The sequence below is a fragment of the Pungitius pungitius genome, chromosome 18 (assembly GCF_949316345.1).
Source record: "Pungitius pungitius chromosome 18, fPunPun2.1, whole genome shotgun sequence".
NCBI lineage: Eukaryota > Metazoa > Chordata > Actinopteri > Perciformes > Gasterosteidae > Pungitius > Pungitius pungitius.
In genome coordinates this window covers 6,580,012-6,598,466 of record NC_084917.1, presented here as the reverse complement: position 1 = coordinate 6,598,466, position 18,455 = coordinate 6,580,012, and the positions used below count along the sequence as shown (strand labels likewise).

Here is an 18,455-nt window from a genome sequence, read left to right as displayed (position 1 = left end):
GACTGAGTCATGCTTTTCTTCAGTAAAAACAAGACAATAGCAACAGGTTATGTATAATTTATTTCTGTCTAGAGTATTTTGTCATTAAAATCAAAATGTCAACATTTTAAAATCATACACTCAAACGCATTTAAATGTTAGCACAGCTCCTTTAAAAATTTATACATATGTACTTTTTTTTGTACTTTGACAGACAAAAGCAGGAAGTGGTCACTCGGACTGCAAAGAGGTGGGACACAGGAAAAAGAGACCCTGCTCACCAACTTCCCACAATAACAAACCAATCCCCACACCAACAGTTAAGACAGCATCGCAGGCCCCTCCCATGAAGAAGAGCAACGATGGATAAGGAAAAATAAAAAGTGCCCCATTCTCCACTCCATAAAGAAATAAGAGGAATCAAGAGTAGACAAATACTAGTTTGCACATCATATCAATCCACTTCCTCTCCCCTCAACCAATTGACAGATTCAGTAGTGTGGGGGTGGGGGGGGGGCTGCTATCCTTTACATACATTATTAGAAACTATGTTACAGAATTTCCCAAGCATGAATTACAGGCAACCCACTAGCACATCAACTGTACAGATCTCAGCAGAGCAAATACATTTCTAAAGTGTAGAGTGGCGAGTTCATCACCAATAGTCAAGCAATATGTACAGCTGTCCAATCAGGGAATCACTATCATACACAAAAAGTGTTTGAAATAAAATAACTCACTGTATTTGAGGGCGGGGGGCATGCTGCTTGGTTTTGTATCATACGAGGCAGAGAAACTTGCCCAAATGAACAGCAGATCAGCACTTCCAATAAAGACCGTGCTGCTGGTATTTAGACTAGTTGAGCCACCACTTGCACTATTACGTAATTCTCCAGTAAAATGCAAAAACAAATAATCGAAAGGTTATTTTGTATGGGGTGAGTCCAATAACAGGAAGAAGAGGAAGTGCAGCAATACAATAGAGAGAATAAAGTGTAATAACATGACACATAATAAGGCAACAAACCGTGACAAAGAAAATGCTGGTAAAGACAGAAACCTTGTTGATATGAGCTGGGGGAGAAGTTTCGGGGTCAGATGGGTCATGAGAGGGAGACCTGTTGCAAAGAAATTGATGCGTAAGACCATCAGAAACCAAAAAAGCCATAGCCTGTTGTGTCTTCGTCAAATGAAACTCATCCAGCCTCTTACCACGCGGGCGCACACACGCTTCAGAGCCTCTACCTGTGTGGCTGCATGATGCCCTCCATGTTTGATGCTGCGATTATTAAGAGTAAGACAGTTGGTAAACCATGCGCGAGACTCCAGGTGTATATCTTTGATCGGATTTATATACAACTGATCAGTGGTGGAGGATATTTAATGCCTTGTTTACATGTCGTATATAGCTATAAAACTAAAACTTTAAAAAGAAAAAAAAAAAACAATGAGTGTGTCAGTAACCCGTGAAATGCGTGGTGCGGTCTACGATACTATGACGGTGGGAACCAGACTGAATGGTGCAAGAGGAGTGGAGGGGAGCGAAAGTCATGGGAAGACAACACACACTGAGAGGGTTTGGGGGGGGGGGGGGGGGGGGGGGGTTATGTTGTCCACACAGCCCGGCTTAGTCTGGCCCAAGTGGATATGCGGCGCCCGGTCCTTCCCTCCACAGCCCCGCTCTCATGCAGCTCCTGGCGCGGCGAGGGAGGAGGGTCGATGGACGTACGCAGGTGTGGAGGCAATGGATGATGGGGAGGGAGGGACAGAGAGAGGAAGGGAGGGCGAATGATGAAGGGGGGCGGTGGGGGGGGGGGGGGGGGGTGCTTGGTCATTAGCATCCGCAGCCTTCCCTCTGGGGCTGTGGTTCGCTGACTAGCCGACCGCCCTGGGGGGCCGAGGGCTTGTGCTGGACCCCGGACTCGGCGGCGTTGAGGTCCAGGCTGCCATCTTGGATGTTCTGGTAGATCTTCTTTGCGGCTTCGAGGAAGGCGTCCTCGACGTTTTCACCTCTGAAGACGAAGGGGGTGGGGGGGAAAGCGAAAGAGAGAGGGGGGGGGGGGTGAGAATCGAGTTAGCAGGGATGTTTTCATGTTCCGCTCAAGTGGCCTGAAGCTGTGCGCACTTACGTTTTTGCACTGGCCTCCAGGAACAACAGACCTGCAGGACATTGAGCAGATGCGATGACGCAGTCAGTGAGACACGGTTACAAGATCACATACCTCAAATACCAAGTTCTCATTCGCCCCCTCGCGACTAGCTCTGCTCGAGTCCACTCGTCCTGGGTTCTGTCTCGGTGTTATAGAGCGACAGAAAGACATTACTCCTCACTGTCTTTTCTTGAATTACTGTAAAGGCTTCTATTATAGACATTCTGAAAGGGATGCTTAGGATAATTCTCAATTAAACTCTAAATATTAGGACATTTTGTTGGGATTCCTGTGAATGTCCTTTTTCATGAAAGAGAATCTTAAAGCTGCCAGAAATGATGAGAGGGTACTCGAGGTCCCACTGGAAGAGAGACGGCATGATGAAACACTGCTTCCATTCTGTGCTCACCGTTCTCTTCGGCAAACTGCTTCGCCTCCTCATACGTGACGTCTCTCTGGGCCTCCAGGTCTGCTTTGTTTCCTATGAGGATGATCACCTGCGAGTACAAAGACCGCAACTGGCACAGTGAGACAATCCTGTCGGCAGTATTGTCGACTTCTTAAGCCCAAGGCTGCTGATTTGAAACCAAAGGTTTGGGGGGAAAAAGTGACGACAGCTTTTTTAGAAGCTCTTCCTAAATAAATCGACAAGTCTTACACAACTGGTGTTTTCATTCAGATGACGTCTACGGTGCCTCTCACACATAATGTGATCATTTTGTTTTGACATCTCAAACATCAGCAATCCAAGTCCCTTGAAGCAGAAACACATGCCTCCACCCTGATCCAGAGCCGTGAATAGACCGCCACACTGCCCCCGCATGGCCGGTACAAGACACTTGTGTGAAGAACAGCTCTGGCCAACCCAATCTACGATTTTTAAGTCAAGGTGATAAAAAAAAATTAAAAATCTATATAGATATATATTATAATATAGATAAAAGGATAGTATGGTTTATGTTGTGACCGTATTGAACCTTAAATGAGCCACAGAAAATATGGTTGAAAAAGTACCCATATGGGTGTATAGAAATAGTTTGGTATTAATAAACCTTAATGTTTAAAAACATGTTTCACTCAATGTGGAAAACGCGGGCTGAAAGTGGCAAACTGAAACAACACCGCTCGGGAGGCCACACTGCTTCGGAAGTGAGAGCTCTGTGTTTTAGAGCTAATCATATTTACTAAGAAATCCAATTTAAGAAATGGACACGGCTGTGCAGCTTTGGACGGACTCGGGGGAGAGGGAGGATGACACAGGGGTACGAAGAATAAGAGATATAGGAGGGCAGGGACACACACTCCGAGAGCAAAAGACACACAAAGAACGATCCCAAAGGGAAAAGCTCTCTGCACGTGTACTCACAGTGTTGGGGTTGGTGAGGTTTCTGGCGTCAGTCAGCCAGCTGCTGAGGTGGTTGTACGTGCTTCTCCTGCGTGACACCGACAAAGGGACCGGGGGTTACTATGGCGACGGGGGGAAACTACTTAACGTCGCTCCCTCTTAGGAGGAATCAGGACAGAGCGTGCCGCTGCCACATCACCAGGGCGGTACGACAACGGGAGCAGGCCAACGTCCTTACAGAGGGTTCGACGTTTTTGAAACGGCCTTTGCGTAGTTTTCCAACAGGACAGTCGTACGCACTCCTGCTCTGTGTCTGACAATGCGGCACAAGAACATCTGGAGTTTCCTGCACAGACACGCTGCACGCTCTGTACTACTGGACCCATTCATTCTTTAACACGCCTGTACCTGGTGATGTCGTAGACCATGAGGGCCCCTGCGGCCCCGCGGTAGTAGGAGCGGGTGACGGCCCTGAAGCGCTCTTGCCCCGCCGTGTCCCAAATCTGCAGCTTGATCTTCTGGCCGCTCACCTCAATGATCCTCGTGCCGAACTCCACGCCGATCGTATGGGGGCAATCCGCCATGACTGGAGAGGAAGTGAGGTTACGGAGTTTTTAATTTTTAAGTTTAGTTTACATTCGCCATTACGCCCTACATTGTCATACGTGTCAATTTAAATTATTTTTGTGGCGGTAACATTTAAAGGGAGTTTGTGAGTATGAGAAGAGAATGACTTTTATTCCTCCCAGTAATATCGTTTAATTTAAACCAGAGAACCACGTGCAGTTCATGGGACAGGAAGCGCGTTTGATAATGTTATCATTGTGCCATTTCACATTTTGTGAAAACGCGCGCACACACACACACACACACGTCACCCCCCTCCCCTCCATTGTTAGTCAGCAGCAGGTGTCTCAATAATCACACATTTAAAGTAATCATACTCGGTGGCAAGATTTGAACCATTAACAACCATAAAGCTTTGTATATCTTTTGAAGCGATTCTTAAAAACCCTTTTCTAAATCCCTCCAGTGTGTGTGTGTGTGTGTGTGTGTGTGCGTGCGCAGGATGTGATGGAGGAGAGTGAATGAGGACCACAGCATCTGGCTCCTTGATAGTGGCACTGAAGCGCTGAATGGCATTGGGAGGCTGCAGCTGACTCGCACATAGAAGAGGCGCTCACTGTTGAGCTCACACTCTACTTCTATGCCACCGGCTTCCGCTTGGGCATAAAGCAATCTAAAGTAATTTGGGCACTCCACTTAAACCTGGCAACCTCTCTCACTCATACACACACAAAAGGAGGGAGTCAAAAATCGGGGGCGGCACTTACATTTCTTTTCCGTGAACTGGTGGAGCAAACATGACTTGCCTACCCCCATGTCCCCTATGGAGGGAGAGAAAAGCAGAGAAAGATAAACTAGAGCAATTCTCCATTCAGGCCTGCAGGGTCGCCCACACGCCGTATCAGCCACTCTGGGAAACGTCAGCGGCAATATTTAAAATTTATTGAAAATGAGACAAAGACTTAAATACGATGTGTACTCTTTATGCAGAGTTTGGCAATGAAATGTGTACAAGACAAAAATCAATATTTCTTTACTTCATCAGTAATATGCCATTTTGCCGTAAGAAACATCCAAGGGTCTGAAAAGAATATGTGCAACTACAACAACGAGTAAGATCACAAGACCTTCAGACTTCCCTTTTCAAAACGGCAAAGGAATTTTTTTAAAAAGAAGAAAAAAAAGAGCACCACCAATAAAGTGAAGTAGCAGAAGCAGTAGCAGCGCTTCAAGAACTGTCGACACACATCTTTCTTTCGGTCCAAGCCGATGACTGGGCTGACTGGGCGTGTTTTACAGGTCACGTGAGAGGAGGGTGAATAGCCCCGAGCTCACAATGTGCTTGTCTATGCATTCGTCACTCTGTAAATATATGCACAAGTAAGAGCAGCACGCATCTTCATGCTAACACACATGTTGAGCAAAAGTGGGCCATGATTCTAACTGGGGAGTGACTTTTAAAAATGAACATTTGCAGTGCATGGTAAGCGAGTCATTAAGTGGCACGTCCAATCACGGATGGCATTTAGGTGCTGGTGATCTTACATCACATTTTAACCATGGACTACAGACCATCAGTAGGGGACCAACACTGGACTGAGACATTTGTCAAGTTGACCAATATAGCCATTGCTGCCTCTCAACAGATGAAAGCAGTCACGCAGAGACATCTCTGATGCTTTATTAAAGATCGCAGCGTGAAAAGGGAGATCGATGGGTCCACGCACTGAACTGCGTTGCTCACTTACCGATAATGATGTATTTGAAAATGTAGGAGTAGTTGTACGGTGCAGTGGCCATCGTGGCTCTGAAAAGGGAGAGGAAAAAGGGGGGAGTTTAGGCATGTGAAGTGACAGCACTTTGTCATTTCTCATTTCAAGAGGATTCCAGCAAGAGCTCTAAGTCATTGTATTGTACTTTTTAAGAAAAGCATTGCAATCTACAAGTTTTTTTTTTTTACGAGCAACGATTACACACTGACCAAATACACTGCGGCTTACTCAATATCAGCTTGCCTTATTTAGGTTTAAGTAATCTTTCACCCCATAAATAAACTCTAAACATGTTATAAAACAAAGAAAGCAAATGTGTTTGTATACACATTTTTATCAATTCAAATACCATTGAAAAAAAAATACACTAGATAAGACGCTACAAAAGTTGTGCATAAATAAATAAATAAAATGGGATCATGTACGACATCAGTGAGGCAGTTTTAGAAAGCAGGACGACTCTCTCATTAACAATCTCCCCTTTGAATTAACTTTGCCGTGTCATCTCCTGACATCAAGGCCATGTGGTATTTGTGCTGAATGAAGGCTGCTTTGATATTCCGTCAAGCTGCTGCCATACACCGCTACTGCCGTAGAGAGGTAAATAATTCAAGCTTAAATTTTGGGTGCGTAATCGTGCAGCAGCGGGAAGGTCTCCACGTCCCCGGCACAGACAGTCTGCCAGGGCCATTTTTTATGATCCACAGCGGAGGGGAAACTGCGCTGAAATCACTGCCACGTGGGAGCCGCGTGCTCAAGCTCCTGTATCCGCAGCACGTTGACCAGGTCTGACTGGCCAGATTAAAGCGGACAGTGACACAAACAGACTAAATGTAGATGGCTGTCATTTCATAATCTCAAAAAAAGAGGGGAGAATTGAAAATAAAGTAAACAGATGAAGAGAAAAATTGCTTTACTGGGATGGGAAAGGAAGAGAGGCATGTGAAAGATGTAGACTTGCAATAGGAGATGGAGTTTAGGCTCAGAGACGGAAAAGAGATGAGTTAGTTGAGGTTAATTCAGGTCAAACTGTTGCTTCAATAAAAATAATGGTGTTGGGTCAAGTACCCTCCTGATACAGATATTCACCCTAATCCTATGCCAGAAAAAAAAATCTGGAAGAATTTGGACTAAGCAGTTGTCAAAGTGAATGAGCGGTCAGGAACGAACCACACAATTGCAATTGTTTAAAATCATAGAGCAATATCTGAGGGCCTTTCTCCAGTCTGCCTCCTGTCACATGACCCTCATGTGGCATATTCACAGGCAGTGGGATGGTTTCCTGTTCTCTGGAAAGTAAGCGATTAGAGTCCGTTAACCAGATTAAGGAAAGGAAAAGAAACAAAAAAAACGCAATTACATTTTGAGGCCAAACATTTTTTTGTGCTCATTAAGAAATAAACCCCATGAGTACAAGTCATGATCATGTGACCAGAATGCAGCCTCAGCATTTCTCCCCAACCTACTGAATCTTTCTCCAGAGATTGTCATTGTCTTTCCTCCTTTCAGCCACCACTTCCCATGTCGAAGCCACGATGCAAGATTCAAATCTGATGTTCAGCCTGCTATTTAAATCATGTGACTAGTTAAAATAATTTGTATGACATCGTCAATGTCGTTTACAGGCTTTAAAATGCATATAAATCAAATGTGATAATGTGTGAATCAATCATCTTTATTTCAGACTCACGGTCCAGAAAAAACAAAAACAAAAGTAACGTTTTTATTCAAGTTTCAGACCAAGCCTTCTCACACAGAGAGTGCATTGGCACAATAACTATACGTTATGCAACATTTTCTTCGAATAGATATCCATCTAAATCAGACCTACCTATCCGTTAGTCAAGTGAAGCCAAAAGGAGGCTAACACCCTGCTGGCTAAGGAGTTGTCAAACCGCAAGTTATGTGCAACGCTGGACAACATATTACATTATCAACTATGCAACTTACTGGTAAACAGAATTAAAAAGGGAAGATTTGTATATAAAATCCCAACTAACCCCACTGTTGTGCGCCATGCGCCAACTTTTATTTGACACCATAACGTCACGCCTGCTTCCCAGACAGGGTCGCTAGCTCACTTTAACAAACCGGCCGACTGACAGCATCGGTTTGGTTGATTGTATGCTGTTAAGACGTCTCTTAAAAACCTCCCAATATTACTAAGCAAAATATAGTAAATAAAAACCTGACATTTGAGTGGCTAAATCCAAAAGACACGATCGAGTCTGATAACAATCACGGCCCTAAAATTAGCTGTTTTGACAGCCAAGTTTAGCGTCGGCTAGTTAGCTGCTCTCTGGGCTCAATGGATGACAGTCTTGACAACAAATAGCATAACTCGCAAGACGTAAGACATTTGCCACTAGCGGCACACAAACTACCGGGGCAGTATCACCTGAATAACTATGTTAGATTAACTTCATCTCGGCATTATTTCACAAGCCACCACGAACCAACGAAAGCCAGCTATGTCTTTAGCATGCTAGTTTGGCAGTTAGCCGCGGTGGTTGGATTATGGTAAATACGCTGTTTTAGGTTGCTTGTCAACCCATATTGAGTCATTGCCGATCAAGTGATTTCTTGCAAACAACAATAATCTCTCGCGGTTTAATACGTACTACATACCATTATTTGAAGCTTACGATAATGATAATGAAAACTACTTAGCGTAGGTATTAGCCATCTGTTAGCTAGCCCCGTTAGCTTGCCAATTAGCTGACTCCTGGCAAACACAGGCTAGCTTAACTGAGCCAAGCATGTCATGATTAAAATGCCAGCGCATCTGCGTCAAACGGGGTGTATCTGCGAGTACGCCAAAGCATTTGTTTTTCTCTGTCCTTACCGGGAATTAGGTCTGGTGAGCTTTGTGTTCTTGATGTGTTTAGAAGAGGAATGCAGGTTATCCTGGCTCAAGTATGATCAGTCCTATCCAAGATGGCTGCTCGCGGCACAGGGTTTCCTCCGCTCTACACAATGGGCTTCTGGGACAAAGAGCATCATATGCGGCGGTTTGAGGTGTGTGCACCGGGGACAGCTGTCTCACCTGCGCAGGTGTATTCGTGCACCTTGAACTGGCGTGCTTGTTGATACTCGCAATAGTGATTAGCCGACGAAATGTAGTGATCAGAGATTGTATTACACATCACTGACCTGGGATCAGAAGATCATGTGCAGCTAAGCTGCTGCTTGAGCCTTTTGAGAAAAAAAAAATTATTCTAACTTTAGATATGCGAGGTTTAGTCAGTCTATGCCATTGTATGCCTCAAAGTATATTTGTATTCCTTATTTCCCCAGTAGTTGTTTTATTCTACAGCAACTAGTTTTCCTGGGGTCCACATTAAAATAAAATCAACAAATGTTTACATTGCGTACATACGTCAGTAATTTGCATAGTGCCTTAGGACATGGTCTACAACACATTAACACATTAAGCCAGAACTATTTGAATAAAAACAATGACTTGGTTTCATTTGAACGTCGGTGACTACTTTGGTAAACAATGTTTTGTTTTTATTCTACAAGAATAATATCTTCTAAACTTTAAACTTTTTTTCAGATAATATTGGGATCTAGTTCTATCAGCACTGTAGACGTTTTTTTTGGTTGGTATCTTTCCCTTGTGTTCATGCAAATGAAACCAGATTCACATGTCACAATGTGAACCTGAAACCATGTCCATGTGTAAAGGTTTTGTTCCTGTGTGCATTTTGTAGGCTGGTATGGTAACACGTGTATGTGGGTATTCCTTTCTGATGCGGCTATACGGTTTGATTGAAGTCATGTGGATCCCATTTTATTTTAATGCTCTGATTATGTGTATAATGTGATATTCCTAGTTAACACTAATTTCCATTTCAAACACATTTAAAAAATATGAAACATTTTAATTCAGTAATTAACAACATTACATGCTTTCACTGTACAATATGTCTTACAATTTCACATACAACCACATGCAGTGTGCTTACCCAAGCATGGCTGGGACAACTGAACAGGAAACTAAAAATATATATATATTCAACTTTGCAAAGTAAATAATGACTGTGACTTTAAAAGAAAATACTGCACAACAAAAATCAGATATTGAGAATATGAGCTCCATAAGTCAAATATCCTTTATGTCTTACTGTTCAAGTATGTAAGCCTTTATTAGTACCAAGTCTGATATCTGATACAAGGCCTGAACTGACATTCTGACTCTAAGATCTTTCTTTAATGGCAACAAATGGCTCTTAAGTATCCTATACACTGTACTTAAAGCTACATTTAGGTAAGTGGATCTGCACAAAAATTTCACCGATGACTGCAAGCCGCTTCATAGTTATTTTGAAACATATTCACAAAGGTTATTTTTTCCATCACTGAGTGTAAATCCAAGGTAACAATGTGACAAAAGCTTCTATTTCAAGGTGCTCGCCAGTAACCCCCCCCACCCACCCCTCATAGTCCACTGGTTTTATGTCCCTCTCCAGATTGACTCCATCATCACAACCACATCCTCAATAGCAAGAGGCTGAAGAGGGCACCGATGTAATGGAGTGCGCCTGGGTGCCAGGAGGGGGCGCTGTTACATAGGTCCGAGTCACAGCAGTGGATGCGCACCCCCGGCAGCTCATGTTGCTGGCAGTGTCTGGATGTGGCACAACCACTGGTCAGGACGATTCCCAGGGCCGCTGGAGGGACAGAAAGGGGGAAAGCAGTCAGTCAGAGAAGAGTGACGAGCTGGTGTTTGTCTCAGCAAGAAGAAAAAAAAGCAGAAGTAAGCGCAAGTGTGTAATGAGATGTGAGACCTTGCCGGATATGTCTTCTCAGCTGAGAAGTCAAGCTCTCTCTGACAAATAGTACACTCGGTACTGTTCAATGCGGAGACTCTGCAATCTCACAAAACATGTTTCTATAATTGGAGAACTTGCATACACTACATTCTGGTAATCCAGTTAGAAATGCTAATCCGAAAATCCACAATAATGTGTGTATCCTGGTTACTCTGGTTGATTTTGGAGAATGGCATGCGACTGAAACTGACCTCATGTAACTACTTCAATAGAAGTTGTGAGGTATTCACATTGGTTTGAGTCTTTGAATCTTAAAACCGACAAATCTACAAATCCTGAATCAATTCTTGGAGCAGCAATACTTGGCACGAGCAAATTCTGAATAAAAGGGAGCCATACTTCTGCCTCTCCACCCTGCTTCTCACTATGATAACACTTCACTCAGCACCTTACTGCTCTCAATTATCACCTCACAACCTTTACACCATTTATAGTGATCAGGTCCCAGATGCACGGCAAATAGTGTCAAGAATCCATTCACACAGCTACGTAACAGGCTTAAAAGTGAGAGCATGTTGTTCAGGAGAGAAGTGCCCTGGACTAGTAATGGATGAAGGACAGATGTCTCGTACCTTGGGACAAAGGGGATCTCTAAGACTCTTACGGAACTTGACTAGCATCTGTTAGTTTTGGGTTTGGCGGGGTCAACACGAAGATTAACAGGCCGACTGCCAGGACAGCGCTTCCAGAACAACTGCTCGTCATACTGCTTCTGATGGGCTGTTCTCAGTCCTTTTTTTTCCCCGAGCTTGCTGTTTCTCTGAGCGAATGGAACAAGGTGCCTCATCAGCCCTTTCAACCCAAGTGGAACCTCTAGACATCAGGCAAAGGAACAGCTGGATAGTCCACGCTTGCATGGATATCAGCAGAACTACTCGGCTGACCATCACTCTCCTGTCCTGGGTGTCCACATCCTCCGCTTGAATTAACATCAAACAAGGAATGGCTTATCATTGACTTACTAAAGCACACAAAAGTAGGCTTATGTAACTATCCTCAGTGCAGGGAGCAATATAAGATTCACATCAGCAGACAAAGAACATTTGCATCAAAGTATTATTTAAAATGATTATGCCAATGTCCAGTGGCACGCCAGAGTGTATTCATCATCATTTAATTATCCTCCACCCCCCGCATAGATATTTTTTAAATAGTTATCAGATGCAGCAGCTATCTGACCTGGGGGATGAATGTAATAGAAGATTGTGAGTTCAGCCCATTAGTCACTGCATGTTGGTCATAGAGGTTTACTCACTGCTCTCTGTCTTGATGCAGAAGCGGTGTTTGAAGCCTTTGTGCGAGTGGGTGCAGGTGATGACCTCTGGGTTTGAGCAGCCCACGTCCACGTACCTCTGGCCCTGGATGATGTTGCAGCCATAGCACTGCAGCCCCTGGACTGCAGGGGACACACGCAAACTTGTTAGGGTGCATTTTAAAGCCGCTCGGGTGCATGAGCAATGGCACAGTTGCTGCTTCTGTTGGGCAACGGGACAAACAGCATGTAGGCAAGATAGTGTATGCGCTACAGCCAGGAGATCCACACATGACCCATGGTGCCCCCCCCCCCCCCATGAGAGCTCCTCACAACGCCACTATGACAACCAGCATCAGATTGCATTTTCACATTGGAACAAAAAACATTTGGGAATTGAGGAGATTAGTCTATTTCCTGTCTGGCGCAGATTTATTCTACATCCAGTTAAACCCCCCTCAATGGAGGACAGGACTTTGAATATGTGGGATGTTGGTATTAAAACATTTGGACTAAAAGTGTGTTCTGGTCTGTGTTTGAAAACTTCACTTACCAACATACTGTAAGACTATAGGGAGGTTGCTATTTGTCCTCATCGTGAAGTTGCTCAACCGCCTTCCCTTCCCTTCCCTTGGAGTCTTAAGGGTGACTCACCCTCAGTCGTACATCCCATCCCGAGCTGTTTGTCTGCCAGCTCCTGCTTGTGATCTCTACCGCTCGGCGCCCTATAAGTGGCGTGGTGGAAGCTGCCGCACACAGAGGGACGCGAGAGGACCTAAATCAACATCCAGCTCCATAATCCTGTTTACTTTTCCCTCTCAACTGCAAACCCGTCAGTTAACATGATTATTTGCCAAAACAGGTTTGGTCCCTGTTGATAAAAAGAAGAGCAGCGAGACACTGAATTATCGGAGAATAGGGAATTTAAAGCAGATCTATTCAGAAATAAAAGTCTCCTTTCATCTTTAGAACCTTCTACTACCATGTCGTTCCCTCACAGTTGAACTTTGGCGAAGAAAGTAAGTCTAAGCTGGAGAGAACAAATCCAGCAGAGCTTAAACGGATTGCTCGTGGATTCAAACCCTGTACACCTGTACCTGACCTCCAGAATCCCACACTCAAGATGGAAGATCAGCTTTGGCTGAAACCAATCCTCCCTCTTTATCTGTGCGGCCCCATGTGGACGGAGAGCGCACGTGAGGCCTCTCACCGTCTCTGCCCTGTTAAATAGCCCACCAAAAGCTCCGATGGAGCTTTCCGGAGCAAACTAATCCCAGGCAAATGCTCTTACAAAAATCACTTTAGAAATCTGCTGGAATCAATGTAAAGCCTCACAGGGACAGAGAGCAGATGCCAGCATTTAGGGGATGTGTCATACTCCCCTGCTGGTGATACGCCACGCAGTCAGAGCTCATATGAATATTGGACTGTGTCATTAGAGCTGGGTAATGGTGCTGGAAATACAAAGCGATGGAATGGTCATTTATATCTGGCAGTCAACCCGATTCATTCATTCACCGTGATGTTTTGTTGCTGCACACCACGTGAAACATTGAAAAGCGGTATGAGCATTTGTCAACATAATGAGGACGTATTGGAAAGACATTTAGTGTTCTTTGCAAAATGCTATTTATTAAAAGCGCATCCGCTCCCAGTGCATTGCAAATGTTGATTAACTCTTCATACATCAACATCCATTGTTAGTATTATAAATTATCAGTGTAGAGTACATTTGTCAATTAGAAACTCAAATGGCTTGAGACCATTGGCAGTTCAACAATGAGCGTCCATTTAACTATTACATTGTGCATAATACATTTTTTATTGGAAACATTTTAAGAGGAAGACAGCTGGAAAGGAAACTAGGCAGCATGAGGAGACAAACCAAAAGGACTTCACGGATTACCATAAGAACATTTGAATCTAATTTAGGAAAGGTTATACTGTTTGCCTGTCTCATTATATTTAGGTTAGCTATTCAATATGACTTCAAATTATATAATGCTTAAAATTAGGTTCTACAGGGCCCCATGCACATATTTTAAACTAATTATGTAGGCAGGATGACTCCTGTAATCCAGCTTTATGTAAAACATAAAGGGTAGCAAAGCTTTTTCAGTAAACAATATCATCTTTATAGAATTTTTTGGGATTTTTAACCGAAATGAATTGGAAAATTGGATACCGTTATCCACTGCAACTCTTATTTATTGATTCTATATTGGCCATTTGTTGCCTTCATTAGTCTGTCCAGGAGCTCCCTCCCCCCTCTGGTTTGGAGGTGGGATCAGAGGTGATCTGACTCAGACCAAACATCGAGATATGAATCAAGCAAAGCCACATCTCAGCGCACAACCTCACCACAGTTTCCATTTGTTTGGCCCCGAGCGAAACACAGGTTTCAGCCCAGCCAAATCAGGTCAATCGTTATAACTCTATGGGGAAATTTAGCTGGCCACCTAAGGATATAATCTATTGTTTGGAGGCATAGATCAGAACTCCCAGGTCAATTACGTGAAGACCAAAGGCATATTTATTGGAATCACTTTGGTGGTCGTTCATTATATTTATGTGGTATTTCATTCTATTTATGTTCAGAGACATTCCCCAGCTTATTTTCTATAATTCCCCTGCTGTGCTGTTCTAATATTTTGCAGATGTTTATAAGTTATTTTTTACAGTATTTCACAGTATTTATGTATTATGTATTATTCATAATTTGTTGTATTTGTATATCTCAATATATACAACGTAATACCTGTATGGATGTACATCATTATATTAATTCATTTATCATTAAAATGTGTTATGTGAAGATTTGGTGTGTCTGTGGTATCACAGTTCACACACACACACACACACATACATTAAGCACACGCATGCATGCACGTCTCTGATGCATAAAACCACGATACTACTCACCCTGTTTCAAGTAGAGTGCCCAAACCAAGATAAATCCAAGCCTATACACCAGCCAGGTATGTAAAGTCATGGATGTGCTTGGTGGTCACTGTTGGAGGAGACTGAGGCTGAGATTTCCTCCTGCTCTCATCTAACAGTCCACCAAAAAAAAAAAAAGACAGGAACAGAAACCCAGCGGAGATCCCACTTTCCAAAGCCTGAGCCGCCCGAGTGTCTCTTTCCGACCGAGCCTCGGCGAAGCTCACGCAGTGCGTGAGTTCACTGCCAGTTTGAGTCCAGTGAGAGGGGGGAGCCAACCATCCAGGCAGTCAGTCAGCTCAGCAGCCAGTCAGGCGAAGAGCCGGAGGGGGGGTGGGAGTGTGGGGGGGGGAGATAAATGAGTGAGAGAACTAAATAAATGAATGTCTTCCTCAGCGGTCTCCTCACGTCCTGAGCAGGAGAAGCCGGATGAACTCGTTAATTGATAAGGAAAGTGGAAAAAAATATCCTGTCCTCTTTCACGAGGTAAAAACAAACTCACAAACAAGTGCGTAGCAAGTGAGTCTGGTCCTTTTTCCAGTTGGGGGGGGGGGGGGGCACATCAATCAGGATTAATTCATGATTGATAATTCATCGCTTCTAACCCTAACCCCATCACAATCTATCACAATGTGGTAAAAGTGTCTGAATGGGATGGCTCACCAATGGGGCCAAGTTGGTGTGCGCGTCAGTGTTTGGATGTGTGTGTGTCTCAGGAGCGTTGCCAAAGGACACACACACACACACACACACACACACACACTCACACACACACACAAAAGCACTCACACAGACTTTCCCAACAGGACAGGTTATCTCTGCTCGGTGCATCCCTGTGCTTGCACACTGGGGAGAAAATTCTATCTAATCAAGAATTAAAGAGTAAATCCTTTCTTAGAGACTGTAATGCCAAAGGATAAGGCAGGCTTTGCGGTAAGCCCTCTTTCCCTGCCTACCCAAAGCAACATATGGTCCTGCCTGATAGATACCTGCCAATGATTGCTGTCATTCATATTAAAACATATTTAGGGTGGCGAGAGCAGATTTTCCGCTTAAGTTTTGATCACAATGCAGACAAGCTATTTTTTTCCATCAGGGCTCATTGACAAAACAAATCCTGCCTCATCGTGTTCCCCAGTTCATCTCTTTGTTTGGTTTCTGCACGCACACGCGGTGCCGCTCCTTATTTGTAAGGGTGTGCAGCTGTGTGCGAGTTGTCTCTTCTCGCTGCGCTTTTATCCGTGAGTCATTGTTTGTGTGTGAGTGTGTGCGTAAAGAAAAAAAACGGGCGAGGGAAGAGAAATGTCAGCAGTGTGTACAATCTGGGGGAAGCATATGGTAGGTAGAAGTGGTCATGTGTGCATGCGGAGGTGAGGGAGGAGAAGATGCTGTTTTAAGCTTAGCTTTAATCAATATTCTTCTGTGTGTGTGTGTGAACTATAACCTTAAAGGAATAGTCGATGTCAAACTTTTGCTTGAACGCTCTCCAAAATAAAAGCCTTATCTTACGAATTCTAAAAGTAACATTAGATTTGGCTTGCATGCACTTTCACAAAAACACACACCCACGAAGCCGCACAGCTCAAGATTCCCATCCGTCACGGACATGGGTGATGAATCTATAATATGGCCTTTTCATATTGCATCAACGCACCCAAACTGAAGCAAAACACAGCCATCCTTGTAAAAGTTCCAATACTGATGTGCACATGCCATTTGTGTCTGGACCTTTTCCCTCTTTCCCCTTCTTACAGACCATGTTCATTTATATTCTGCTGAGCTGCTTGAGCCTTTGAGTGATAAGGCCATGAAAGAGAGACTGAGAAAAGGATGGATTGTGGGGGGGGAGAAGAGGTCCGGCGTCACTATAATGATGAAAGTGAGTCGTCCCCAAGCTGCTCCTGACTTATCTTATGACACACAATGGCTTCCTTAAATACCCTTGAAGTCCTCTGCGCTGGAGTGACAGTGACAAGAATAGAGAGGGCCACATGGCTTTAAATTCTTGATGAAATTGCAATTAAGACACCAGAACAAGAACCGCGCCCGAGGCGGTGCAAGCAATGTCCAAAAAGAAACAACAAGAACGTGAGGGGGAAAAACATGAAAAGTTCATTCTGCTCTGTGGGCTTCAATTCGGAACGTCTGTCATCATGTATAACCCTCTGCTGAGAGTGTGGAGGAGATGAAACTGAAAATGGCCATTAAGTCTTGTGTATTAACCACAGCCCAACAGGCTCTCTGCCGCTTTAATGAGCAGTAATCCACCAGTGTTTGGCCACGATACTCCACAATGTGAAAAGATATTTCGCAGGCCATAAATCAAAACAAGCGCCTGGACACGATTCCCTTTCGGGGGGACTTTGATGTCCCACCAGTTGGGCTGGTCGGAGAAATCCTCAAGGGTCTCTTTCACTGCCCTTTCTGGACCGTTCTTGTGCTCGTGTCACATGTCCCCGGATGATGGCGTTAATGTTGGCACTTTTAGTAAGATTAACGGCCGAGGACCTGAAGGGAAACTGCCTTTTTGCACCCTGAATATCAGGTTATTGAAAGTTTGACCGGATGTATGTGCCTCGGCACTTCTACACCAAAGCCGGATTCTCCTTATAAAAGCACAGGAGACGTCTCAGCGAAAGGCTAAGCCCCAGTTGTGGAAATGTAAGCACTTCCGAATTCTGCTTCATGCCCTTTAAATGATGGTCCCCAGCATTTTGATGAAGTCCAATGTATTCGATAATTCTGGTTATTCCAGAATGCTCTATCTCTTGTGCAGATCTTTTACATCGCAAATCATGAAATGAGTCTCGCTGACATTCGCGTTTACTGAATTCACTGAAATCCCCTGTGATGGGTGTGTGGAGGGTCCAGAGAAACTAGCGGGCTCCTGTAATCATGCATCTTCTCAAGCATTGTAAGCGTCGCTCCTGTCGAGCATCTTATCAGCCTGTGGCGTCTTGCGACGCGCCGCGCAATCGGTGGCCTCGCATTTTGTGCATGGCTGCTCTTGTCTGCCTGCCCAGCACTGCTGAAGGTGAAGCCCAGGGGCCACACACCATCTGCTGCTGTCACCAGGCGGGTGGCACTATCACGTATGCAGTGCCATGCCAGCCCGGGCTTTGAACCTCACTCCAACTCCCCGGAGAGCTTCTGTCTCCCACTTCTGTCTCCGACTGGTCCCAACATCTGCATTATGCACACCGGCTGCTGATCCAGCAGCAGGATCTTTATCGGCTGGCATCGGCCACATTTCAATGCACAAACTATAGCAGAGTGACAACACGTTGGAGTCCATAGATGGATCTGGAGCAGTTTTCACACTTGTGAAACATTCAGTGAATCTTACACTTATACAATCTTTTCGGGATGCTCCAAACTCTAAAGCTGATGATTCTTCTTTTTGCATCCATTTGAAACTTTTCTGAAGAGCTGTTATCAGATTTCGGAGATTAATTTGCCGCCTGGATGTACAGCGTCTGCCATGAAAAAAAAATGAAACCGGCATTTGAAGGCTTGCTAGAGGGATATGCTCGATGTGCTGCAGCACATCACTCGCAATGCTAGTTGGATGTTTGGACTATTTTTAAAAAGGTCCACTGAACCCACGGCCAG

General features: G+C 44.3%; 2 protein-coding genes across 2 annotated transcripts; both read right to left on the bottom strand.

Moving 5' to 3' along the window:
* Nucleotides 1-41: 41 nt before the first annotated feature.
* rab14l (RAB14, member RAS oncogene family, like) lies at nt 42-8,809 on the bottom strand. Its single transcript, XM_037485643.2, has 8 exons — nt 8,659-8,809; nt 5,790-5,848; nt 4,809-4,862; nt 3,883-4,060; nt 3,496-3,562; nt 2,539-2,626; nt 2,109-2,139; nt 42-1,991 (listed from the first exon to the last, which is right to left on the bottom strand). Exons 2-8 carry the CDS (start codon nt 5,839-5,841, stop codon nt 1,814-1,816), a joined length of 648 nt encoding a protein of 215 aa, XP_037341540.1. The 5' UTR covers nt 5,842-5,848; nt 8,659-8,809; the 3' UTR covers nt 42-1,813.
* A 1,460-nt stretch (nt 8,810-10,269) lies between these two features.
* On the bottom strand, nt 10,270-15,116 carry LOC119226779 (uncharacterized). The gene is made up of 3 exons (XM_037485052.2): nt 14,826-15,116; nt 11,907-12,047; nt 10,270-10,489 (listed from the first exon to the last, which is right to left on the bottom strand). The coding sequence occupies exons 1-3, from the start codon at nt 14,893-14,895 to the stop codon at nt 10,302-10,304; spliced, it is 399 nt and encodes a 132-aa protein (XP_037340949.1). The 5' UTR covers nt 14,896-15,116; the 3' UTR covers nt 10,270-10,301.
* Nucleotides 15,117-18,455: the final 3,339 nt, after the last annotated feature.